Raw genomic sequence first — 25448 nt, forward strand, 5'->3', positions numbered from 1 at the left:
GAGCGGACGCGGATCTTTTGCAAACATCTTTATTAATCTTGTATAAAAATAAGGTCCGTGGAGAGTTTCCGGAGCTGGGGATAGAGCGCGAGGTTGCACTTTATAAGTTACAGGCCAGGCTCCGGCTGAGGCTAAGTATGGCTATTAGGGAGAGAGGGGTGCTGCAAGCAGCACTTGGGGGAGGGGCTGGCGATGCTGTCCTCCCCATGCCCCTGCACCTGACCACTTGAGGTGGGACCATCGCGGAGAATGGCAGCAGCGGCAGAGGGGGCTGCCCGGCCCAGCCGAGCTGAGGACCACCTTCCTTGGGCCCCCCTGCTTGCCATCCCCCATTCCCCACTGAGTCCTTGTGCAGAAACAGCAGTTACAGCGAGAGATCCGAGGTGACCTGCAGGGGGGGTCCTGGGGGGCGCCGGCGAGCGCTTCTGCGGCCTGTGTCTGAGCGGATGTAGGGCTGGTTCCGCAGATCTGGCAGCCAAGAAGAGAGACACTCACCCTTCCGAAGTCTGCCCCGGGGTCAGGACCCTAACTCCAGGCCACAGGCCTCACCCTTGTAGGGACCCCGGTTGTGTGCATGTGGGAAGGGACCTGTTCATGTTTACCAAACCCCGCTCAAGCACACCCCAGCCACGGGTGGCCCCAGGGAGGGCAGCATGACCCAGTCCCCCAAGGGCCCCCAGGGTTGTGGGCAGCTTCTGGGCTCAGAGGCCAGGCTACCCAGGTACCTGGGGGCTAGAGAGGGATCTCTTCTCCCAGGCTGGCCTCACAGAGGAGCCTGGACGTCCGCTTGCCGGTGCGGGCCGTGAAGGGCACCGTCTTGAGCACTGAGGGTTGGGAGGGAGGAGGGAGGAGAGAAAGGAACAAAGATAGGAAAAGTAGCAAGAAGCAGTGAGGCAGCCAGACCCCTAGGGTTGGGGTCAGGGGAGAACAGCATTAGAAGGACAGACAGGATAGAACAGGCCCAGCCAAAGCCTCACCTGTGATGATATCTTCAATGGCCCCATCGCGGTCACTCTCATAGATGAGCGGCTCCTTCTGCTGCTTCCGCTTCAGCTCAGAGATGAGGTCCATCTGCTGCCGCCGGGCCTTGGGTGGTGATGAGGGAGCGGGGGTGGTCATGCAAGGTGTATATCTGCAGCTCCAGAATCCCCTCTCCCCAGGCCACCAAACCCTAGACTATCTGCTGGCCTGGTCCCCCACAGCAGGCTGGAGCAGAAGGAAGCCGTTCCTGTCTCGGCTGCTGGGGCAGGGTCTGTTCCCAGAAATGAGGGTACGGAAGAGGCCTGGGTCTTTGGGATGGGTATCCCTGCAAAGCGCCGAGCTCAGGCACAGCTGCCTACCTTCGGTGCTGGGGCTTCCTCTTTGCTGGGGACGTCAGCGCCTGCCTCCTGGGCTACTGCTTCCTTCTTCCACTGTTCCACCTCCTGCTCGGCTTTCTGAGGGGCCGAGGTAGGTCTCCGTGAGGGGAGTCTTATCCCGCCCCCGGACAGAAGCATGCCCCACCCTTCACGCTGGCCAGGTGGAGAGGCCAGAAGGCCCCACAGGGGTCCCAGCCTGCCCACCAGACACACATACCTTGTAGGCCTTGATGAAGCGGCTAAAGAGGGAGAAGAACATGGAGGGGGACGTGGTCTTGGGGTTCTCTCCGAAGTACTCCACCACGGACTCGTAGGCCTCCTGTGGGCACAGCACGTCAGGCCCGCCAGCACCGACCCCTAGGAGCTCCGGGTGCCTTTAAGACACTGGCCGCTTCATCTCTGCTCCCCCAGGCCCCCTGCCACCTCTCCCCACTGCGGCCCTGACCCAGGCCTTCATCCCCCGCCTCCCCACCTCCAGGGCCCGGCCAGCCCTGGCCCACCTGAGCGGTCTTGCTGTCTGCCAGCAGCTTGTCCATGGTGGGCGAGTTGGCCCTCAGGAATTCCTTGAGCACTGTGCAGTCGTCCTGCCGCACAAACTCTCGCTGGGTCAACTCCAGGCCTCGCTGCAGGGAGCGCACATCCCCCAGGACGCTGTCCAAGGACACTGGGTGGGGGATGGGGCAGCACAGAAGTAGGGAATCAGAGAGGTGGCCAATGACACCCTGTGGGCCCCTCACTTCTCCTCAAACCCCCATCAGTCCCCGGGGCTGAGCCCCTCTCCCCACCTGAGGAGGGGGGACCGGCACCCATACCTGAGCCCGCCTTGTCTAAGAAGTGCAGGTCGCTGTGGAAGCCCGTGAGCTGTGGGTACTTCTCGGCAATGACCTTCACCAGGTAGTGCAGCAGCGTCTGCTTGCGGTCAGTCGACTTCATCTCCAGCAGCTGCGTGCAGGCCTGTCGTCAGCCACAGGCCACCAGCCGTTCCCCATCCCCATCCCCCAGGCCAGGGAACCCCTCCTCGTGCCCCTCACCACATCCAGACTTTGGAGCCGGAAGCCATAGGCTGCCCCACGCTTGCTGCTGTTCATATAGTTGCCAAAGGCCAGGACAATCTGGAGAGAGGGGAAAAGGGGGATGTTCAGCAGGGCGCCGGGGCTGAGGAAACCGCCTCATGTGTACACTGCACAAGAAGACGTGGCAAAAAGCCAGCCCCACACGCTCAGCCCACACTGCACTCATGCATGCACCCCTCAGGCTCATGACCCACGTACTAGCCTGTGCACCTGTCTGTCCTATGTGCCTGGCATACCCAATGTTGTTTTTTAAGATCTGATTTTTAAATAATCTCTACACCCAACATGGGGCTCAAAGCCACAACCCAACATCAAGAGTCACATGCTTGGGGCGCCTGGCTGGCTCAGTTGGAAGAGTATGTCCCTCTTGACCTTGGGGACATGAGTTTGAGCTCCACATTCAACGTAGAAATTTCAAATAATTATAAATAAAATTTTTTTTAAAAGATTTTATTTATTTGACAGACAGAGATCACAAGTAGGCAGAGAGGCAGGCAGAGAGAGAGAGAGGAAGCAGGCTCCCTGCCAAGCAGAGAGCCCGATGCGGGGCTCAATCCCAGGACCCTGAGTTCGTGACCTGAGCTGAAGGCAGAGGCTTTAACCCACTGAGCCACCCAGGCACCCCTATAAATAAACTTTTTTTAAAAATGTCGAATACTCAACCGAATGAGCCAGCCAGGTGCCCCTCAGCGTACCCAATTTTGTCCTCTGCTATTCCTACCCGGAACTGCGCTGCTCACATCCCTTCAGTGCGTCACCATCTAACAGCCATTTCTACTGGCTCCCAGAGACTTTGCTAGACTCCACTGAGCAGGTGTGGGTGCTCTGCTAATCACACAGTGATCCCCAGAGGGGACTTGGCCCTCAGGAGGAGTCTAAGGTACGCTGCTGGAGACATGACCGCCCCCCTCACCCCCCCACCCCACCCCCCCGCACGCCTTAGCTCTTTCTACATGAGAATTGGGAACATAACTGTTGCATGCTAGGAGTGCAGGGCAAGGCCGGGGTCTCCCTCTCGCAGCACCCGGAACAAGCAAGGAGACGTGGGTGGGCCCCACTTCCCAGGCCCTCGAGCTGGGCACTCACCTCCAGGATCTGGCGTAGCTTGTCAGAGGACTTGATGGACATTGAGGCTGCGATTATGGCATTCAGTTGCTGGGGGTGCAATGGGAGAGGCGAGATAAGTTGGGGCAGGGTGGGGGGCAAGGCCATGGGAAGTTCAAGTACTCCTAAACGCCCCCTCGGGGAGCGGAGGCTGCCAGCTGCCTCGCGTCCACCCAGAACACACCATCCATCCACCCAGAACACATGCCCTGCCAGCCCCGCCCACACCGCCCTGCCCCGCCCACACCGCTCTGCCTGCCCCGCCCACACCGGCATGAGCAGCTGGACAGTGTCCGGAAAGTTGCCCAGGAAGGTGAGCGTGGCCATGCGCTCCGGCAGGCGTGGGATGCGGCTGAAGCGTAGCATGAAGCGGTCCTCCTCTGACAGCTCCTCCATGGGTCGATGCTCCTGCTCAAAGCGGGCGATCAGGCTCCGCTCGTACTCCGTGGGCAGAAAGCGGGTCAGCAGCTCCAGGAAGTCCAGGCCAAGGGCCTGTAGGTCATACCTGGTGGAAGATGGGGTGGTTATCACTCTATACCCACCAGTTCTTGAGGACAGGACTAACCACCACCCCCTCCCACTTTCTCGACTGAATAAATGAACTTCAGTATTTGCGATTTGCCAATAACTTCAGGGACCAAGAGGTAGCACTTAGGTCAGTTGGGAGCTGGGAAGCCACAGGTCCCTATCATATAGTAGGGACAGATGCCCAGCTATAAATGCCAGGGCCTGAATGCCCACAGCTGGGCAAGGAGGCAGGGAGGATACGGGAATGTCTGGGTCCGGGTGTGGACTCACATTATGGACTGTCTACCAAACTGTCTGCCCCGCCCAGTGGACTCAGTTTTCTCTACCTGAAAATAGGAACAAGGTTCCCAGCCCTACTTCCTGACCAGGGTTAGCATGAAGTTTGATGAGCTCTGCCCCACGGCTGGGACTCTTTTACTGATAGCCTGATGGCCCCTGCCTAGTAGAGGGGCTGGGTTACTCACAAGCACAGGGCAGAGGTACTCACGTCTCGATGGCCTGGCAGATGCGGTCAGCCCCCAGGTTGCCCTTGCGCAAGGTGATCGCCAGGTTCTTGGCCCGGTTGGCCTCAATGAGGGTGGCCTTGCTGGGGGCCTTCTGGGCTGCCTTACCCTTGAGAGCACTGAGGTCTAGGCTGGGACCTTGGGACTTAGTCTTGAACTGTTCCTCAAAGTCACTCATGTCTAGCTCCTGAGGACACAGGGGGAGGAGGTGAGGCTGGGCCGGCTGGGGTCTGCTACATTCCTGGCTGAACCAGCCATCCAGCCCTGACCACACCACCAGCAGAGAAACAAACCAGTAACCCAGCTTGACCTTGATGGGGGAGGCAGGGGGAGAACAAACAGCATCGAGGAGGAAGAAGAGCACCCAACCCTGGGGACCCGCACTCCAAGCCTTTATAGCTGAAGGAAGAGCTGAACTGGCCAGGGGTAAAAAGGGGAAAGGGAAGGGCGTTCCAGGCAGAAGGAACAGCATGAGCAATGGCCTGGAAGCAAGAGAACACAACCCTTCTGGAAAACTAAAAGTAGAATTAGAAGGGCTAGAGGTGCCTGGGTGGCTCCGTTGGTTAAGCATCTGACTCTTGATTTTGGCTCAGGTCATGATCTCAGGGCTGTGAGACTGAGCCCCAAGTTGAGCCCCTCACTGAGCCTGGAGCCTGCTTGGAACTCTCTCTCTCTCCCCCTCTGCCCCAGAGAGGGACACCTCAGTCATTAAGCATCTGCCTTCATCTCAGGCCATGATCCCAGGGTCCTAGGATTCAGCCTCCCAAGTCAGGTTTCATGCTTGTGGGGAAGCCTGCTTCTCCCTCTTCCCACTCCCCCTGCTTGTGTTCCTTCTCTCACTGTATCTCTGTCAAATAAATAAATAAAATCTTTAAAAATTTAAATTAAAGGGGCGCCTGAGTGGCTCAGTGGGTTAAGCCGCTGCCTTCGGCTCGGGTCATGATCTCGGGGTCCTGGGATCGAGTCCCGCATCGGGCCCTCTGCTCAGCAGGGAGCCTGCTTCCTCCTCTCTCTCTCTCTGCCTCTCTGCCTACTTGTGATTTCTCTCTGTCAAATAAATAAATAAAATCTTTAAAAATAAAAATAAAAATAAATAAATAAATAAATAAAATCTTTTTAAAAAATTTTTTAAAATTAAAAAAGGAGGAAAGAGGCCAGACTGTGGAAGCCAGATGTGCCCTCTTTAGTGAAGGAGGGGAAAGCCTCCAGGGGAGTCAGGACACACTGCCTATCAGATGCACTAACCCTGTTTAGTTTAACCCCCATCCCTGGGCCTCCATGCCCTCCTCTATACAAGGGGGTGCTGGAGATGACCAAGCACAGTCCAGGCCGAGTCCCCTCCTCCCCCGGTGCCCACACTGGAAGCTAGGAAGGGTCACACTTACCTGTAGCACCTTCTCATCATTGAGCTCAGTGAACACAGTGCCCGTGATCTGGTTGGGTTTCAGTGCCACCCAGTTCAAGAGTGGCATTCTGAACTTGGTCTGTATGGGTTTCTTGGTCTTCACTCCTGGGACGGGGAGAGAGTGGTTGAGCACCGGGGAGGTGAGGTGGGGTGGCTGGTGGGACAGAGGGTCCAGAATGACCTGACAGGACAGGCAGAAGGCAATAGGAGGCCCCACCCATACAGCAGGTCGTGGAGGACACTGAGGTCTAGGCACCTCCATATCTCCCCCCCGCCCCGGGTGGTCCACTCACCTGAGGCCATCTCAGGACCCGACTCTCCAGAGGGACCTCCTGGAGGCGGGGGAGGTGGCGGAGGCACTGGTCCATCTGCGCCAGGAGGCAGCGGTGGCGGCGGGGGTGGGGGTGGCAAGTCTCCCGGCAGCGGCGGTGGGGGTGGGGGCTCGGAGCCTCCAGGGAGGGGTGAGACCAGTGGGGGTGCCGAATGCGGGACTTCCTGCTGGTGGGGGAGGCTGGGAAGTGGGGGAGGTGGCGGTGGAGGTGGCGGTGGGGGTGCTCCTCCGGGAACCGGCTCTGCCGCAAGTGGGAGATCTGAGCCTGGAGAGAACCGAGAACCCAAAATGGGAGAGTATGGGGGAAGCGGAATCAAATTCTGGGCCTAGGTGGTCTCGCCTCCGCCTCCCCTGCCTACGCATGCGCCCTGGGTCCAGGTCTACCATCCCCGCATCCACCTGAGCCACGCCCACAACCCTGAACCTACCTCTCCTACTCTCCCAGTGGGAGATGTCCCCAGGCTCCCCCTCCAGACCCTGGTTCCCCGCCCCCCCCACGCGGACCCCATCTTGCCGGAAGCTCCTGCTTACCTGGGCTGGGCGAGCGGGTGGGCACTCCCGGAGGAGTCGGGCCATCACTGCCGCTGGGAGTTGCCACAGCGACCGGAAGGATCTCGATGGAGACAGCATCCCCGGGCCCCCGCACGATACGGATTAACCCCTTCTCCTCCAGCTCCTCCACCTTCAGCTCTAGGGCGGAGGGCCGCACCGGGACGGAGGTAGGCACTTTCTCAGGCTCAGGGGGACGCCTGGAGGCGCCCATGGAGGTCGCCTGGCTGAAGCGCTCCTGTGAGCCCCGGCGGGGAGAGGTCAGTGCCTCCGAGCAGGCCTGGCACACAGCCCCCACCCTCTTGCCCCAGGAGAGGAAGTGTCAAACCTAGAAGCCCCAACTGGTGAGTTCTTGGGAGCCTGGCCCGCCCCTGGCCCGGCCCCCTCTGCCCCCAGCCTCACCCGCAGGGTCTCCAATTCCTTTCGAGCCTGGCTTAGCTGCTTTTCCAGCTCGGCAATCTTGGCCATGGATTCGTTCTCTGCGTCCCGAAGCTTCTCTGTCAGCTGTGGCACAGCACATGGTGAGCTCCCACCCGCCGCTGGGCACTGGCACCGCCGGTGAGGGGGCGGCAGCAGGCACGCCTGCCTGCAGGGCTGGGGGAGGCTTCCGGATGCGCTTAGCACCGGGTGCCTGGCTGGTGGGCCGAGCCTGGCACTTGAACCCAAGTAGGTAAGATCCTGAGGGCACTGACGTTCTCTCAGGAGGAGGAACCCAGGCACCACTGAGGAGGGAGGTGGATGGAGAGGAAACTGGGCTAGGACCACAGACAGGCACCTAGTTCCACCCAAGCCAGGGTGCCTAAGCACAGGGAGAGAGGGGGGACCTGCCTACCTCAGAGGTCCCGCAGGGTAGGAACCCAGCGAAGGCTCATTGAGAAAGACACCACAGGATTCAAGATTTGGATTCGGGTCAAAGTCAGGGGCCAGGCAGCCAGCCACCCCCTACTCACACCTAAAACCAAAGCCAAGTTCAGGAGCAGCTCTCACCAGGGCCACCTGCTCCTGCAGCTCCTCCATGTGTTCCAGCACAGCATTCTTGGTTTCCGTGTCCTCCAGCAGCGCACCCACATCAAAAACATTGTCCAAATACGCTTGGATCTGCACCTGCAGCTTGTCGCTCTCTGTGAGCCGCAGCCTCTGTCCCCGAGACGGAAAGAGTGGGGTGAGGCCCAAGGTGAGAGGTCTTCCCCCCATCAGCCTGGAAGCCTGGAGGAAAGGGCCTGAGCCCCAGCCGGCTTTTATTTTTTTTTAATTTCTTATTGAGATATAATTCACATTCCGTAAAATGCAGTATTTTAAAGCATGCAATTCAGTTTTTCGGTTTTTCGTATATTCACAGGGTTGTGCCGTCGTCACCACTGTCTCATTCCAGAACATTTTCATCCCCCCAGAAGAAACCCTGCTGTTAGCTGTCAGTCCTTACTCTCCCCTCCCCCCACTGTTGGCGACTGCCAGCAGACCTTCTGCCTCTTCTGGACATTCACATAAAGGAATCATCCAGTACTTGGGCTTTTGTGTCTGGCTGCTTTCACTTAGCTTAATGCTTTCAAGGTTCATCCATGCGATGGCGTGTATCAGAACTTCATCCCCTTACATGGCTGAATAATATCCCCTCATATGGTTAAATCTTCCCCTCTAGCTTTTCACCTTTTGGCTTTTAGGAGAAAAATCCAAATCCCAATCCAATCCCAAAGGCCTCCCGAAGGAATCGGGGTATCTGCAGCTTCTCTGCTCAGGTTGGACCAGGAAGCACCAAGGCCCTTTGCCCACCTTCTCCAGGGCAAGGAACTCCTCTAGGCCCTGGGCCCGTCCGACATGAGCCTGCTCCCACTTCTGCCCAGTATCTCCATGCTTCCCATTATGCTCTTGAGGTAGAACCTGTCTGAGGCTGATCCTCCCAAAGCCAGACAGGCCCAGGGCCACCCAGAGCCTGTTCCCGTGCCTGAGATAACAGCTCCACGGACCGCGTGGCTAGAAGGTGGCAGAAAATGTTCTACCTCATTTCTATTTAGAGTCATCGTTACCTTTATGATTCCCTCCTTGTACAGACGGGAAAAGTGAGACTCCCAGAGAAGAGACCCGTCCCGAGTCACATGGGCTTGGAAGTGGCAGACTCAGGATTTGAACCAGATCTGCCAACCTCAGCACCCATGCCGCTGAGCCCAGAGCCACACTCCGCAGCTGCCTAGTGGTTAAATCCCAGTGCGAGGAGGGGGATGCAGGGCTCACCTCCAAGTACAAGTCCAGGCCCAGGTGGGTGAACTCATATTGCAGGAAGACACGGAAGTTCATGTTCTCCACTGAGTGTACCACGATGTTGATGAACTGCATACAGGCCACCTGGGGAGCAGGCCCACAAGCAGGTCTGTGACCCTCCGGATGGGGGTGCTCCAAGCCTTCTGTTCCCCATTTACTCCAAAGTCTCTCCTTCTCCCCATTTCTCATTCCACTAACCCAGCTTTGCCCTACCCACATTTCTTTTCCAGGTCCTTTCCCTCCAGCTTCCCTCTCCCACCAGTCACTCAGGAGCAGAGTCCAGAAGCTGGAGACCCGGGCCCCTGGCTCCTCCTTACACCGAGGATAGCCAGACCCTCCCGAGCTCACCATGAAGTCAATGTTGCTGTCCTCTTTCTGGAAATATTCCATCAGCTTTTCAAAGCGGTGCTGCTCTCCACACACCTGCATGGGGAGAATGGCTGTCACGAGGGCCCCAGCAACACAGCTCCCAAACCATTTCCAGCCACCACCTCGTGCTTCTACAGGCGCCTCCCCGCTAAATCAAAGTCAGGCCACTGCTCAAAACCTCCCCTCCCTCTCCATTCCCCTCCAACCCTCCCTTCACGTACTACATTGGCCACACTGCTGTCCTGGCACCTTCCCACCTCAGGGCCTTTGCACCTGCTGTTCCGTCTGCCTGGTGTGCTCTTACTTGAGATCCCCACCACACCAAGCCTCTCACTTCCGTCACAGCTTTGCTCAAACTTCACCATCTCCACGAGGCCTCCCTGCCCACCCTGTGACCCGTTCTTCCTGCCCTTCCAGCGACCTGGACTTATTCCTCAGAGCGTCCACCATTCTCAGACACATTATGTAATCTGCTCATTTAGTGTACTGTTCATTATCTGTCCTCCCCTGCCTTCTTTGTTTCTTTTGCTCACTGATGCAACCCAAGGGCCCACTCTGTGCCTGACACATAGTAGGCACTCAACAAATATTATTAAGGGAATGAATGACCAAATCCCGCCTTATGCATCATATTCTCATGCATCTACTTAACCAGAGTCCGCAGAGGTGTATTCAAGGAACTCTGAGATGCATGGGTCAAGTCCAGTCTGGATCCGGCCAGGCTGAGGATCAGAGGTTCAGCAGATCCCCATAGTTGTCCCTGTCGCCCCAGGCGGTGCCCCTACGTGACCTGGTACCTGCCCTTGAAAGTTTACCCATTCCAGCTTATCCCCACCCTGTGCTCCCCAAATGCCCACCCAGCACTCCCGGCTGCCCCAGCAGAGGCCACAACTGCCAGCCACAGGACTCCAAGGGGCGCCAGAGAGCAAGCACCCTTTGCGGGTGGGGGGGCCTCAGTACCTCCTTGAAGTTGTCAAAGGCCGCCAGGATGATGTCATGCCCTCCTCGCACCAGGCACACGGCCGCCAGCAGCTCCAACACCAGAGCCTTGGTCCTGGGGACAGGGGCGCCAGTTTATCCCTTGAAAGTGGGCCCCACAGCAAGGGGAGGGGGAGGGCCAGACTGGGGGAGGACAGTGAGGGCAGCTGATGGGAAGTAGAGCTGGAATGAGCCTGGCCAGTAGTTCTGAGAACTGGGGAGCAGAGTAGGCAAGGGGTCAAGTGGCAGGAGACTCTAGATGTGGAGAAAGGTGAGGGGCCCAGGCCTCACCTGGGGTTCTTGTTGTTGAGGCTCAGAGCAATCTCATTGACACAGGCCGGGTGGGTCATGACGAGGCTGAAGCCAGACTGGGGAGAGAGGAAAGGTCAGCTCCTCCAGGCAGACCCCCAGGACTGCCAGCACTGTCGCACCCAGAGCCTCAGGCACTGGCAGGGCTCCTGCCTTGTGGTCTCACTGCCCTCCAGCCTGGGAAGTTCTTTATAGCCTTTTTTGTGACTGCCAAAGCCTGGTCCCTCTTTTGAAATAACTTTGTTCAAAAGCCAGTGTCAGGATTCAGCACCCCAGAAACAGGGAGCCCTCAAAGGCCTGCTAAGTGAAGGAGGGCAGGCCGCACCAATCACTCCTCCAGACAAAATCACCCAGAGCGGCCGTCCCTAAGTTCGCTGTGCTCAGCCTTCTCTGGTGGCTGTGCCTAGGTCCCTGCCGGAGGCATGTCCATGACCCCAGTCATGTCCAGTGCAGTCCAGAGGGCCCGGCCAGGAGGGGGCAGAAATCTGGGCTTCCCCTCAAGTCTCAAGAAGCTCAACAGCCCCCATCCCCAGGGCTCTTCAGTGAGTCCCTGAACCTTGGCGGCTGAGGCAGCCCCAGGCGAGGACAGACCCAACTCCCAGGTACCCCGGAGCCTCACACCCTCTGACCAACCTGGTAGTTCATGATGGCACGCAAGCACATGATACACACGTGGACGTCATCCTTCTGACTAACGATGCGAGAATTCCGCAGGGCCTTCCTGCTGTGGGCAGGGGTCAGCCTGGGTCGGGTAGAGGGGAGGCAGCAGGGGTCAGAGTCCTACACCAGGCTTCCCACAACTACCCGCCCGCCCCAGGCACATCTGGAACATTAGGCAACTGATTCCCATCCACCCAACCAAACAGGCCACTGGAGGGCAAGAAGGTTCCCTTGGTCCTTAGGACTCGGGCCTGGCATGCTGCAAGGGGGGCAGAGGGAGTGAGGAAGGCAAAGACCCTTAACAGCAACTTGGCATCAGTAAGGGTTGCTATGGGGTGCTTGGGTGGCTCAGTAGGTTAAGCCTCTGCCTTTGGCTCAGATCATGATCCCAGCGTCCGAGGATCGAGACCCACATCGGGCTCTCTGCTCAGTGGGGAGCCTGCTTCCCCCCTCTCTGACTACTTGTGATCTCTGTCTGTCAAATAAATAGATAAAATCTTAAAAAAAAGAAAGAAAGAAAGTACAAAAAGTATTGCTGTGCTGTGGGGGTAGACAGCCTAGAGAGGGAAGACAGCCAACGCTTGGAAACCACCATGGAAATGCTCTCCACAAGGTGGCGCTCCCAGCGTCCTGGGCTTATGTGCCATCTCGAAAGGCCAACTCTGAATTCAGATGGTCTGGGTTCCAATCACAGGTCTCCACTTAATACTTGGTGAGTTTACTTGATCACCCTGTGCCTCCGTTTCCTCATTTGTAAAATAGGAATGGTAATAATAGTACCTTCCTGATAGGGTTTTGGGGACTATGAAATAAGCCTGGAACAGTGCCTGATACATAGTAAATGCTACGAGTGTCCTCGATTATTCTTTACTAAGAAATATGTGATTCTTTTTCATTGTTGCAGAACTGCCAATCATGACTTCCACATCAGTGCATCTTGACAATTCTATCACATTTCCAACAACACCAGGAAGCCCCACCTCCTCCCTCCAACTGCCACATTGTCCTTCTCCTGTCATTACTCAGATAGGCCTGAGTCTTTGCTTATGCTGTTCCTTCCACCTGGAATGCCCCTCCCTGTCCCCACCACTGCCCGTAGAGCCCGTATCCATCTGCGAGACATTATTCCAGAGCTTTCTCTCCCAGTAGCCACCTCCCCTCTCAGAACTCCTGCTCACACCTCCATGATAGCCTGTCAAATACTGTCCCCTTCTAGACCAAGGGCTCCCAAGGGCAGGGTGATCTGTTTCCTGAGCACCTGCCACCATGCCTAATACATAGGAAAGGCTAAAAAATATTTGTTGAATGAATGAATGAATGAGCAAACAAAGAAACATATTGTGAGGATTTGGGGCTTAATGTGAAGTTGGGCCCATAGACCAATGTTGGAAGGATAGAAGCTGGGGGTCCACATGAGGCTCCTGGGCTGTCTCCTTCCCTCTCCCTGCCTCCCAGCAGGATGTCCTGCATTAGGGTGGAGAGGCTCGCCAGAGCAGGTGAACCCAGGGGTGTCAGCTGAACACCCTACCCCACCCCCACCCAGGGAGCCAACCAGGCATGCACCTGCCCCCAGGTGGCTACGTACCGGGGAGAGGGGGGGCACCTGGAGGCCGCACAGGAAAGAAGAGGGGGTTAGAAGGGTACAAGGCAGGTCTCACCAACCCAGAAACACCTTCCTTATCCCAGACCCACCCAGATTCCAGTTTCTAGGTGCCCACCCCTGGAAAGCTTCATAACACACCCATCTCTCAAGTCCTGCTTGAGGCTCTTACTGGGACCCCCAATGCCAGGCTGCTGCTCTCACCACCCCCAAGGGTCTGGGGTGGGGCTGGCAGGGTGCAGCAGTCTAGGGGGTGAATCCTCTCTTCCCCCCATCATCCTGCAAGGGGCCCCACATACTTGATGGTCAGGTGGCGGCTCTTGGACTGGGGAGGCAAGGCCGAGGGCGGCCCCTTGCTGAGATCTTCCACAGACTGCTCCAGGGGCTTGCTCCTCTCCGAGGCGGAGACCCCATTGTCTGCGCTCTCCATGTCATACCTGCAGGGGTTGGATGGGGTTGGGTGACCCGCAGCTCAGTGGCCCTTGAAAGCAGGGCGAGGGATGCTGAGGGGAGAGATGGACGGACATGCAGGGGAGATCAGCGGCTGTTCTCAGCGCTCTGCTGGGCAGAGGAGGGGGCCAAGGAAGTCCCAGGTCCCAGCTGGCCACCCCAGGCCATGTCCCTCCCTATCCATGCGGGCCCCGAGGAAGTGGCATCACCCACCACAGGGGTGTGGTGCGCATGAGCTCCAGGGCGGCACTGCTTAGACGCAGCCAGAGGCATGGACAAGGGACAGGAAAGCACAGACCCGGGCTCTGAGGAGTCGTGTGAGGGAGGGTGCAGGGGGCTTACGTGACGGAGCACTGGGCAAAGGCCAGGTACTCGAGGAGCACATCCAGGCCGCGGTTCTCCTCGTTGAGGAACTCCTCCACCCACCTGCAGGGCACAGGGCTCCCTGAGCTCCAGCCAGGAGAGAGGTCCTGCCCAGGCTGGGCATGGAACAGGCGCGGCCAGGGCCCATCCCCGGTAGTAAGGGGAGCAGCAACGGGAAGCCCCAGGAGCCCGCCTGGGGGCAGCGCTGTCCCAAGCCCCGAAGAGGGAAATCTGAGCCCTTGCTTACCCAATATGGTTTGTCCTCAGGGAGATCTCCAGCTCCCGCAGAACCTGTGTGGACTCCTGAACTCGCCTCTTAAACTGGGGACCAAGAACAAGAGAGTCTGGTGGGTGAAGCCCAGGGCCTCCCACAGGCCCGCTGAGTGCGGAGGCAGCAGCCAGCAGCCCCTGCCCGCCCCCCACGACTGGCCTTTCACGCTCAGCCTCCCCCACCACCTCCACACACCTGCCTGGCAGATCAAGCATCTCAGGCTACACATGGCCCCGTACACAGATGAACACGGTGCACACACAAACCTCCACACACACAGACACGCGGCACATGCGCGCACACACACACACGCACATCCATACACAAGCACCGTGGGTACAGATATGACATCAGTGCATCCACACATGGACACATGGGGTGCACACACTTCTATATACGGACCCAAGGGTACACACTCACAACCATCTGTGGACACAAAAGCATGCACATAGTACACACACACCCACGCACGGCCACATGGTACACACACACACTGGAGCGCACACACGAGTGGACCCACGTAAGCGTCCGCAGCTGGGCCGAGCAGACTGCCCCGGACCCCCTCCAGCCCCTAAAAATAAACACCCACACTCACACACATACCCACAAAGTCCACCAAAAAGCTGATTCACACAGTTAACTCCAGCTGCCCAGAGCTTGGCAGGTGCAAGGGGAAAGGGACAGAGATAAAGGGGGAGACATATACCCCCAGGTTAGACATCCAGTCCGTCGCTACCTTGCGGCCGACCCCACCAGTTTCCAGGTAGCTCTTCAGCTTCTGGATATAGGCGGTGGGAGGGTTCTTGACTTGAAACCGCTCCTGGGGAGATGGAGTGGGGTGAACAGGAAACCAGCCACAGCTACCTCAGCCCTTGCCCCAGAATCCCATCCTCAGCTCTGACCCCAGGCCCCAGGCTCTCCAGGCTCTGCAATACCAAAGGTCTAACCAAACCACCCACCAGGGCACGTTAGAAGACCCCAGTTCTGAACCTTCGCTCCCCACAATGGCCTCACAAGCCGTAGCCCTAGTGCAGTCCTGGGGGGGGGGGTTTGGAGGTGTCCCTAGTGCCACATACCCTATCCTGGTGACCAGGGTAGGGGCAGGGAGGGGACACGGACCGGCCAGTAAGGAGTACCTTCCCAGCCCCCTGCCCTCCCCGGGCCACATACCGGTCCAGAACTGGGAGTCCGGGGAGAAAGAACACACTAAGGGCCCCTTCCCAGCTGTCCCGTTCACCTGTGCTGATGGGAACCTGCGTGTGCCCACCTTCTATGCTCAAAAAAGCAGCTCCTAACTTCCCTGCCCCACCCAGGGTTCTAAGAGCCACTCACACAAAGAAGCAGGGGCCACAGCTGAGGGCCCCCCAGCGGAGGAGCTCCCATCCTTCCCCACCCAGATCCCCCAGGCAACACCCAGCCACCCCCCTCAGCCTCCCCCTTCTCCCAGGCTTCTGAGTTCCCAGCCTGAGATGCCAGGCCAAGCGGCAGGGACCCCAAACACAGCCCCCTCTGAAGCAGCTCCCTGCCCTCCCTCCGTGGCCCAGCCCTTACCCCCCAGACTCCATCATGGCCCACTCATCCCATTCCGGTCCATTAGCCCTCACTCCCAGGGGAGGCTCCTTGCTCCCCAGCTCCCCACCCGCTGCCTCCCTCCCTCCCCAAAGGACTGCAGCAGCCAGGCCCCACCCTGGCCCAGCCAAGGGAGAGGGGCCTTCCCTGCTACCACGGACAGCAGCCCTAGAAGCCAGAGAGGCAAGGGCAGCCAAGGAGCCACGGAGGTGGCAAAGCCAGGTGCCTGCCCGAGCACCAGGAGACCGAGCGTCTAGTTCTCACTCTGCCACTTGGGAATGGCTACCTTTGGCTTGTTGTTTGGTTGACAGTAGCTCCTCTGGCCCCCACGAAAGGAGGGACAGGGATCCTGCCCCTTCCTCCTCACCTCCCATGGGGTCAAAGAGGCCCAGCCCTGGGGTTGCCCCCTCTCCTCCCCAGCCCTGAGCTGGAGGGTCAACAGAGGCTGCTCCAAGAAGCTCCGCAAGGAGGACGGTGACATGGCCGGACTGGACAGACCGGCGGCCCGCACTACCCCTGCCAGCCCTTCAGAGGGCGGACCCAGCCCTGCTAGGGACTCATAAGGTCCCTGGGGAGACGCACGTCCTAGGGAAGGAGACCCCAGAGTCTTGAAGACACCCCCAGCACACTCTGCAGATGCTACGCAGGCCTCTGGGCAGGGTCTTGGCCCCATGGGCAATGTGGCAGTGCCCCCGCTCCCGCCAGCCCCAGCCTGGCCACGGCAATGTACCCCGCTGCCAGAAGGGGCCTGGGACCCACCTGGTCACAGATGAGCTCCCACTTCTTCTCGTTGTCATACTGGCTCAGCAGCTGCACCTTGTCTGGCGGCAAGTTCATGCAGTTCTGGGGAGGGGGAAGAGACAAGGGAATGACCTTGAGCCTGAGCTCCCAGTGGGAGGGACAAGGTATGGGCATTTTCAGAGGAGCCATGAGGGGTCAAGTCCCTAGGACATCTGTCATCCACGTGAATCCCCGTCACCCTCTCTCCCTGGGATATAAGCAGCATTAGTCAATGAGAAAACCGAGGCCCAAAGGCAGAGCACCTTCCCCTTGGCCCAAAGCTAGAAAGTGACACTGGGATTTGGCCCTGAGTCTGCCTGACCCCAGAGCCTGGGCTCTGTCAGCCATACCCCACCTCCCCAGAGTGTCTGCCGTGACACTCGGAGCATGGGTTCTCAGCCTAACTTCTGGGACCTCCAGCAGCCCTGGACTCACTTCCCCATGGGCCATAAGGGGGTACCATCTCTTCTCCCACTTGGGCAGGCTCCGTCTCCAGCCACAGGAGCTGTGGCCCACTCCTGTGTGCCATCAGAAACCACGGGGACTGCGTGCGGTCCCGGCCCAGGGCACCAGTGTCTCACACACACCGGGAAATCTCTTGCCAGGATGGCATCGGACATCTCCTCCTCAACCCTCTCCAGCCCCCTCCGTCCTCATCACTTCTGGAAGGAGGAGACTGACACGAACCAAGGGAGCTAGTCAGACAGGCAGGGAATTCCAAGCAGGCCCATCACAGCTGGACGGGCAGGGGGATTCCTGGGGAAGGTCACCCGGCCACAGGAACTGGGGCCAGCAGCTGACACGCTGGGTCCGTGGGGCTGGTGGCCCAGGCTGGGACTCCCCTCAGGAGCTACGAAAGGTCAGCCTTGCTCTGCCTGGTTCTCCTCCCCCAGCCACAGACGTGCCTGGCCAGCTTCTCCCTCCTAGGGCAGACACAGGGTCCTGTCCCGTGCCACCAGCTCCAGGGGGTCCCTGGCCCCCTTGAACTTGGTGTGTCTTCCCAATAGACACAGAAGATGGCGCCGGTCGACCCCAATTCCATAAACCCCAGGCTAAAAAACAGTCTCCTGTGAGTCAGGCCCTAAGAGACAGTTCTTGCCCTCAAGGAGTTCTGTCCCACTGGGGCTGTGGGAGTCCCCAGGAATCCCCAGCCCAGAGTCAAGGGGCCCCTGTCACCAGCTCTGGTGGCTCAGGACACATCCTCAGTCACGTGGGCCTGAGAGGAGGCCCAGCTGGAGCACAGAGGGGGCCACACCCACCCGAGGCTCCGTAGCCAGCTTCCTCTCTGGGGTGCCGGGCCCAGTTCTGGCGCTCTGGCCAGACCTCACCCCCCAAAACAATCACTGCCTTGGGTCAGTCCCAGACAACAGGAAGCTGGGTGCTCTCAGCCCTCGTTGCCCAAGCTTTCCGGCTGGGGCCCCACTTGAGAGGTGAAACTGCCTACCCTCCGGGCCCCCCAGGCCAGCTGGGGATGGGGATACGTCATTCTTCTCCTCATTGCGAAAGTGAGCCCCTGGATGAGGGAAACCGCTGCTGCCTCATCTGCTGCCCTCCCCCCAGGCGCCAGTGGCCAGAACAGCTCCTGCCACCACAGCACCGACTGCCCACGAAGGGCCCTTGGAGCCGGGGGAAGGCCTCCCTTGGACCACTCTCCATCCCCGTCTCTCTCTCTCCTTGGTCTCTCCTGATCCATCCCCACCCCACGGAGATCCACAGTGGGGCAGGGCAGAGCAGGGCAAGGCTCAGGGGGAAGGAGGCAGCCGGGGGGCCACCAATGTCAGGGAAAATGGAACGGTGGCCGACTCAGAGAGGGGGGTAGCAGGGAAGGGGAGTGAGCAGGAGTGAGAGGGGTGGATAAGTTCCAGCCACAGAGCCTTACAGGGACAGCTGCTTCCCAACAGGGGTCTTTCCAAGCCATCCCCCACCTCAGGGATGTCTGGTTCCTGGAATGGCCCCAGTGGCCCTTCTAGAGGCCACAACTAATGCTAATAATGTCCCCAATAAATGTGGTAGCCAGCTCTGCCTGGACGCTTACCATGCCTGGCACTGCTCTGAGCACACACACACACACCCCACGCAGGGGACACCCTTGCCACCATCGGCACCATCGGTCCCACCTTACAAGTACAAGGACAGATTAGTTTAATGACCTGCCCAAGGTAGGTTACAAAGCCAGGAAGCGGGCAGCCAGGCCAGCTTTGAGCCCAGAGCTGACTGTGAACCAGTGCCCTGGCCCTCTTCCCTGGGGTCTGCCCCGGGGTCATTCCTGGGGAGGGGGAGGCCTCTGAGGCAGGGTCCACCTGTCTCTGACCATGGTGGCGGGCAGGCCACTCCTTTGCCCCTTCCCCACCTGGGCATGCTCAAGCCCCCGAGGCTACTTGCCCGCCTGCCAGACGGGCTAAATATAGGCTCGGAAATCAGAAATAGCCATGACAGTGCGGAGAGCTAATGAGCAGCTGTTCCTCACTGGGCCCACCGAGGAGACGGGGACCCTGAGGAGCATGACAGGAACCAGAGGGTGCCACTCGCTCAGGGAGGAGCGAAACCCTCCTGGAAAACCAGGCCCTAGACCCCAGACTCAGGGCCCTCGGCAAGGAGGCAGTCCATGGGATGGGGGGCTGGGAGAGAAGCCGAGGGTTGGCTGACGCGCTCACATGGGACAGGAAAGGACAGGGAAGGCCAGGTGTGGTGGGGGGACACTTGCCTCCTGTGAGGGGACAGGGGGTGGAGGAAGAACCTGGGCCGGATTCAGAAGATCCAGCTTCTGGGCCCACCTAGCCTGCCAACTTCTCTGTCTCCTTGAGCCTCAGCATCCCCCTCCATAAAATAGGCACACTTCCCTTCTGCCTCACGGTGCCCAGAGCTCCTGGAAATACTCAGGGAGAAGCTGTGTTTTGATGTAATAATACTTTCCAGTGAGCACACTGTGAAAGAGGTGTCTCCCAGACTGGGGGGTGGGGGGGCACTGAAGACCCCGAGGGAGAGTCGGTGTGATGAGCAGAAGTCTGTGAACACGTCCAGACCCAACAGACCTCCCTCCGAGGCTTGGCTTGAACTGACCCTTCAGCCCCCCTTTCCCTGCTGCCCTTGAGGCTTTGGGTCAGAGGAAGAGGGAGAAATGACCCATCTCTGAGAGCGTGGACAGGAAAAGGAGCTGATTCCCCAACCTTTCTGTTAGAATGTGTGGGGCCCGTCCTGCCTCCCTGCCCCTCCGTCCTGAGGGCCAAGAGGGGCCTCCAGCCTCGCTACTCCAAGACCAGCCCCTGGCAAGCTCTGCCTCGACCCACGGCCCCCCCACAAGTGCTGACATCTGGAGGGGTCTCCCTGGAGACTGAGCGGCTCTGTCTGCCTCGGGACACAGTCACACCCTCCGGTTTCACTTTCAGCTTGGGCTCAGACTCTGTCCCGGCCTACCTGCCCACCCTCTCCTCATGACGTCTGGCCCTTTGAGTCCCAGAATGCCCTTGAACTTGGCAACCAGGCCCAGTCTCAGACCAGCCCTCCAGGGCCTCCATAGCCTGATGGGCCCAGAAGCCAGGAAGTGTCCCCCCCAGCCCCCATTTCCCCATGCAGCTCCCCTCGGCCCACCTCTCCATGGCCTCGATCTTGGTTTTTAGAGCTCTCAGTGCATGTCCAAAACCAATCCATTTTGTCCAAGTTTTTAAGTTCCAGTATATAGATTTTCTGGGGCAGTTAGAGGCAATCCCAGACTTAGAGGAGAGCTCTGGGCCAACTGGCCCCAGGATTAGGTACTGAGAACCCCAAAATGTTTACAGCTTCTCCCATCAGAGTTGAAGGGTCTCCATGGCGGGGACAAGGGCAAGTCAGGTAGGAGCCAGGATGGCAGGCACTGCCCAGATGATTCAGGCCCTGGGGGGAGAATTACAGCAACGACAGTAAATATTCCCCAAACGTCCACGATGGGCTAAGTGCCATTCCAAGTGCTTTCTATCTACCTATCACTTAAACCTCAAAAAGAAGCTTACACAGCAAACACTCTGATGATCCCCATTTCACAAAGGGGAAACTGAGGCACAGAGCGATGATCCCCATTTCACAAAGGGGAAACTGAGGCACAGAGCGATGAAGTCGCTTGCCCAAGCTGACCTGGTTGGCAAGCTGGTTCAAGAACACTCAGTTCCCTTCTCACTGAGGGCAGCAAGAAATGTTGAGTCCCAAGCCCCCAGGGTCTCCTGCAGACAGCCTGCCCCTCCACCCCCCCATCTGAGGAACCAAGAACAGCCAGCCCCACTTCCTGCCACCCAGCACCCTACGCTTCCTGTTGTTGCCCACACTGAGCTCTTACTCACTGGGGAACCCCCCCCCAACACAAGCACACCGTCTCTCAGAGGGAAGTGGAGGCCTCCCCACCCCCTCCCCATGTGCACACAGCTACCGTTAGCACCACCACTGCCCCACCCTTCAGGAGAGGTGGGCCCTCCCTCTCGTGGTTTCCGGCCGCCAGGCAGTTTTCTGACTAGGTCCCAGTGTTGCGGACCTGCATGATGGCAGCGAGGGCAGCCTGGCCTGTGATGGCTGAAGTTGGCAGCCTTGGTGGATGTCGGCCATGGAGGTGGGAAGAGGAGAAAGGCACAGTCTAGAAGGGTCTAGAAGGCCTCCAGTCTGGAGAGGGCCCTACCCTCTCCCATGTCATCCCCTTTCTCAGCATCAGGGAGAGTTTCTGGAGCACCTGCTCTGTGTCAGGCAAACTCCACTTAATCGTTCAACGGTCGGTCCACAGAGGCCAGCCTCTTTCCACGCATGGGGATAACTGGAGCTCAGAGAGGTCAAGTAACTTGCTCAAGGTCACCCAGGTAGCAAGTGGCAAAGAGAAAACCCAACGCCCCAGTGTAATAACTCAAAGCTCAGGAAGTTACTCTGCCTTTCCCTCGAGTGACCTTTGGCCTTCTCAGGGGCGGGGAGGCCTGAGCCACCTTCCAGGGCCCCATGCGCCTGGGAAAAATGCAGAGGTAGCCCCCAGAGCAGCTCCACCTGCTCCTGCCCGTCTCACCCAGCTCTTTGCCAACTGGACCCAGATGTCCCCATGAATCATGCCTACCACATCCCTGGGTTTCCAGGGTCAGCGTGTGCCAGCCTGGCCCGCTAAGAATGTCACCCACCAGCGCCTGCCCAGCCCAGCATGTGTCCACTTGCCCACAGCTCCACTGGGGTTCTCCGTGTAAGGCACCCCAGAGAAGAGAGGTCCAGGGACTGATCACCCCTATCTACAGCTACATGTCCCCAAACTTCATCTGCCTCGCACCAGAGAAGTGCACTGGCCAACACAGTGTAGGCCAGGGAGTTCAGGGAAAGGGTCTCACTGAAAGCAGGACCTCCAGGATCCACACCGTGCGTGGGGCCATCCTGACGTCCCCACACAGCCTCCCCCAATGTCTATACCCCTGGACACATGCTAAGGGCATGTCAGGGGGCTAAGCCCCAGCAGGAAAACTCATCTCTGAATGGTTCGGCCTCCATGTCGGTCAGCATCACCCTTGACCTCCAGCCCAACATCCGGGGCACCTTCCCTTGGTCCCTTGGCCCCAAGGTCACAGGCTCCTCCCTGACCAGACAGATCAGGGGTATCCTATGCCTGGCCAAAAGCATGAACTTCTGGAAGGCCTGGAAAGAGTGCCTTGTCATCCCAAACCCCGACCCTTACAGGGGAAGGTGTGCAAGGAAGACACGAGCCTTGGGCACAGTGTAGGAGAGGCGAGAGCCTGGCGTCTGGCGGGCTGCTTTTCCCACCATTACAGCAGGCCCATGTCTCTGGGCAGCCATCGCTCCTCCACTGTTGCTAAGGCAGCAGCCGGAAAACCCTGGCTCAACCTGCTCTTCCTCCCCACCCCCTTTTTAAGCAGGGGCACCCCTCTCTCTCACAGCCTCCTTAGAAAATTAGCCCTCCCCCCTGCATGGGAGAAAGGCCACGGCAGGGAAAGGGAGAGAGAGCTCCGTCTCCTGTCTGGCGTAGGCCTTGGTGGGAGCACCCTTCACCCACAGCCAGGAGCCAAGGCATGGTTTGGGGTCTCAGGATCCTCCTCCCCACCAGGGACCAAAGGGCTGCCATTAAGCTAAAGGAAGAGCTCCCCTGGGGGCATGTGACAATATGCAAAGGGGTTATGCTTTTGCTGTCAAGACTCGGGGATTCCTGGCGGGCAGTGGGCCCATCACTCAGCTGTCTGAGGCTCTCCTCCTCCTCTCAGACAGTCAGTAAGGACAGGACTCCTCTCTGGCCATGGAGGCAAAGCTCTGATGGAGACGCGCCCTGCAATACTGCTTGCCAGGCTCGTGGTTTCAGCCAAATATTTAGCCCAGGCAGCTGCAGGCTGGGGCCAAGGCCCTCAGCCCAGGGCGGGGCTCATGCCCCTGTCGGTGGGGAGTGAGGGGAGCCAGGTTCTTAGCCAAGCGACCTTGGGTGGGGTGTGTTCTGCTCACACAAGACAAGGGACAGACTGATCCCTCCCCAGAAAGAAGGCCAAGTGTAAACACACTGGGGTTCCTGCGGGCTGGGGTGGAAAGCTGAGCCCCAATGGGTGCTGCTGCCCTAGATTTCTACCCAGCCACCGCTGCTTTCTCCACCAAGACACCCTCTCAGACCCGGTCCTGGGCCTCCGCCCTCCACGCCCTGGTACTCAGGGACTCCCAAAGGCAGTTAGCATCAGACTCAGTCAATCAGAGCTAAGGCCAAAACACCAAGCAGGGCAATCAAGAACTCCACATGCATCAGAAACTCACCATTTGACTTTTGGATTTCCCACTGGTCTGAATTATTCACACCGCTCCTGCCCACTAATGTGTACCTAACAGAGAGTGGACAGGGGCCGGAACCTCACTCTGACAGCCTGGCCCACCCCTGTCCACAGACACACACTTAAGGGGTTAGGACAGACCTATACCCCCCCAACGTCAGGCTGGCAGGGGTCCAGGGATCCACCACCAACTCAGGCTCCCCAGATGGTCCCCCAGAGACTGTCTCTCCTCATTCTCCCCCCTCCCCCATCTGCTCAGCTCAGCTCAGCTTTGCCAGGCCATGGGTTTGGGGAAAGGAAAGCGGGTGGAGAGATGGGGTAATCAGGGTCTGACCCGGTGTGAGGTGTCCCTCCGGGTCCCTCCCTCTCCCCAAGCAAGCAAGGTGCCTTCACAAGGATGGACCAGATCCCACTCAACCCGATAGCTCCTCCAAACCCCTCCTAGCCTTCCTTCTGGGAGGGGGGCGGCCAAGATTTCTAGAAACTCTGATGAGGGGCCACGCGGAGAATCTGGCAAGTACTGCCCAGTGACTGGCCAAGGGAGGGGAAATGATGTCAAGGAGGTGGAAGGGACAAAGGACTGAGCACTGCCACACACCAGCTTTGCTCTACTGCCTAAGTCTCCCTTGGGCTCCCACGCTCAGACCTGCAATGCCAGCCTGCTTAGGCTGCGAAGTGCCCCTGGGAAAAAGCACGGCCTCATTCGCCTGTCACCCAGAGTCCAGCAAGGGAGCTGACAGCAGACAGGCCACCAGGCAATTAGTTAGAGAAGGGAGCCTGGGCCAGGGCTGAGGTAGGGAGAGGGAAGTGAGAATGAGTGGCCCTTCCCCCTCCCTACTTCTGCCTCCCACCAGGTCTTAGGGAGCCCTGATTTTGTTCTGAAGCCCCTCCCCAAACACATCCTGACTGCTTCCAGGCTCAGCCCCAGCTGATGGCTCTCTCCCCAGGGGCTTAGTCTCCGAGCCCCCCAATTCCTCAAGCAGGCGATAGTGGGGAAGGTGAGTCCACAGGGGTTTCCAGAATTCTGCACCACCTCAAACCAGAGTGGTCAACCCATCCTGACCCCACCCCTCCTGACCTTAATCCCTTCAGTGGGTTGGAGGAAATGCCCAAGATAAGGACCCACAGGCAATCTCTCCTGCACAGGTCGAGGGTGAGAAACACAGACGCTCCCTCTGCATGATCTGAGGACCCAGCTCCCAGCTGCCCAGGCACGAACGAATCAGGACCGAACACCTGAACTCCGTCTCCAGCTCCCAGCACGATAAGATGTGACCCGTCCATCTTTAGCCCTGAGACACCAGCAGATGCTCCAGACATGCGCCCCGTGGCCCGGCATGCGTGCAGTGCGGAAGGGGATCCCCCCGGGGACCCCCTTGCGTGCTAGGCTCCCAACTTCCTCGCAGGACATTTTTGTTTAGACCTTTAGACCCAGGAGCGCCAGGGAAGGGAGTGTCTTGGGGAGGCAGACTGGGCGACTGCAGAAGAAAGTTTTTGGGGGGAGAGTGCTAAGTCACTCTGAAAGCACCCACGGTCACTCCCACCCCCTGTAGGGGCAGCCACTGGGCCAGGGATCTCCAAGCGGTACCTGAGCCCCCGGCGGCGGGGACGCGTGCCGAGCTCCCGCCACCCCCCGCCCGCGCCCAGCGCGCGGCGGGTCACACTCACCAGAACCCGGTTAAACCTTTCCTCCAGCTCTTGCGCCGCGGGCATCGGCTGCTTGGGCGCCGCGGGCTGCTTGGGGGACGGCGCGGCGGGGCCCGCTGGCTGCTCCGCGCTGCCTGCCGCGTTGCCCATGGTGGTCCCCACCCAGTCGGCCAGGCGCCTCCAGCCTCGGAAATCCAGCTTTCCGGGGGACCGGGGACGCGGCTGAGGGCCTAGGGGTGAAGGGGGGGTGAGCAGGGCAGCGGCGGGCGGCTGCGGCGCGGGCTCGGCTCGGCGGCGCTCGGCTCAGCGGCGCGCAAGGGCCGGGGCGCGGCGTCCCATCGGGGCGGCCCCGTCCGAGGAGCCGGGCGGCGAGCTGCGGGGTGGGGGGAGGAAGTCAGGCTGCAGGCCGCCGGGGCCAGAGGGCTGGGCCGGGGGCAGGAAGCTGCGGCGCGGGCTCCCCCCTCGGCGATTTTCTAACTTCTGCTGTCGCTCCCCGAGCGCGCAAACCGCATTTCGCCGCCGCCGCCGCTACGCACCCGGCCCCCGGGGGGCGGGCTGCAGGGAGGGGGCGGGCGCGGGGCGCGGGCCGGGGGTCC

General features: G+C 59.3%; 1 protein-coding gene and 1 long non-coding RNA gene across 5 annotated transcripts; one reads left to right on the plus strand and one right to left on the minus strand.

Annotated features, from left to right (window-relative positions):
• Positions 1–15: 15 nt before the first annotated feature.
• On the minus strand, positions 16–25002 carry FMNL1 (formin like 1). 4 transcript variants are annotated; one of them, XM_044247725.1, is made up of 27 exons: positions 24874–25002; positions 16436–16519; positions 14814–14927; positions 14084–14157; positions 13816–13899; positions 13323–13460; positions 13009–13026; positions 11397–11505; positions 10746–10822; positions 10437–10530; positions 9456–9530; positions 9081–9191; positions 7839–7988; positions 7254–7355; positions 6834–7089; positions 6265–6567; positions 5952–6076; positions 4551–4753; positions 3806–4040; positions 3518–3586; positions 2390–2470; positions 2171–2300; positions 1859–2022; positions 1576–1677; positions 1341–1436; positions 978–1086; positions 16–468 (listed from the first exon to the last, which is right to left on the minus strand). In XM_044247725.1, exons 1-27 carry the CDS (start codon positions 25000–25002, stop codon positions 365–367), a joined length of 3336 nt encoding a protein of 1111 aa, XP_044103660.1. In that variant the 3' UTR covers positions 16–364. The 4 variants fall into 4 exon arrangements, with proteins under 4 accessions (XP_044103660.1, XP_044103663.1, XP_044103661.1 ...); XM_044247728.1 differs by having other exon boundaries at positions 14844–14927; positions 24874–24911; XM_044247727.1 differs by lacking the exon at positions 13009–13026 and adding an exon at positions 726–824 and having other exon boundaries at positions 380–468.
• On the plus strand, positions 7298–8839 carry LOC122906119. The gene is made up of 3 exons (XR_006384519.1): positions 7298–7372; positions 7860–8025; positions 8191–8839. It is a non-coding gene; the product is annotated as an uncharacterized LOC122906119 (long non-coding RNA).
• Positions 25003–25448: the final 446 nt, after the last annotated feature.

Source organism: Neovison vison, chromosome 5 (assembly GCF_020171115.1).
Source record: "Neovison vison isolate M4711 chromosome 5, ASM_NN_V1, whole genome shotgun sequence".
In the NCBI taxonomy this organism is placed as follows: Eukaryota; Metazoa; Chordata; class Mammalia; order Carnivora; family Mustelidae; genus Neogale; species Neogale vison.

Bases quoted from the DNA above. Each gene is read 5' to 3' on its own strand.
- FMNL1 (XM_044247725.1), bottom strand. From the start codon at position 25,002: ATGGGCAACGCGGCAGGCAGCGCGGAGCAGCCAGCGGGCCCCGCCGCG. The intron at 13,900-14,083 runs GTAAGCAAGGGC...TGTGCCCTGCAG, and splicing joins CTGAGGACAAACCATATTGG to GTGGGTGGAGGAGTTCCTCA. The intron at 6,568-6,833 runs GTAAGCAGGAGC...GGTTCTCTCCAG, and splicing joins CACCCGCTCGCCCAGCCCAG to GCTCAGATCTCCCACTTGCG.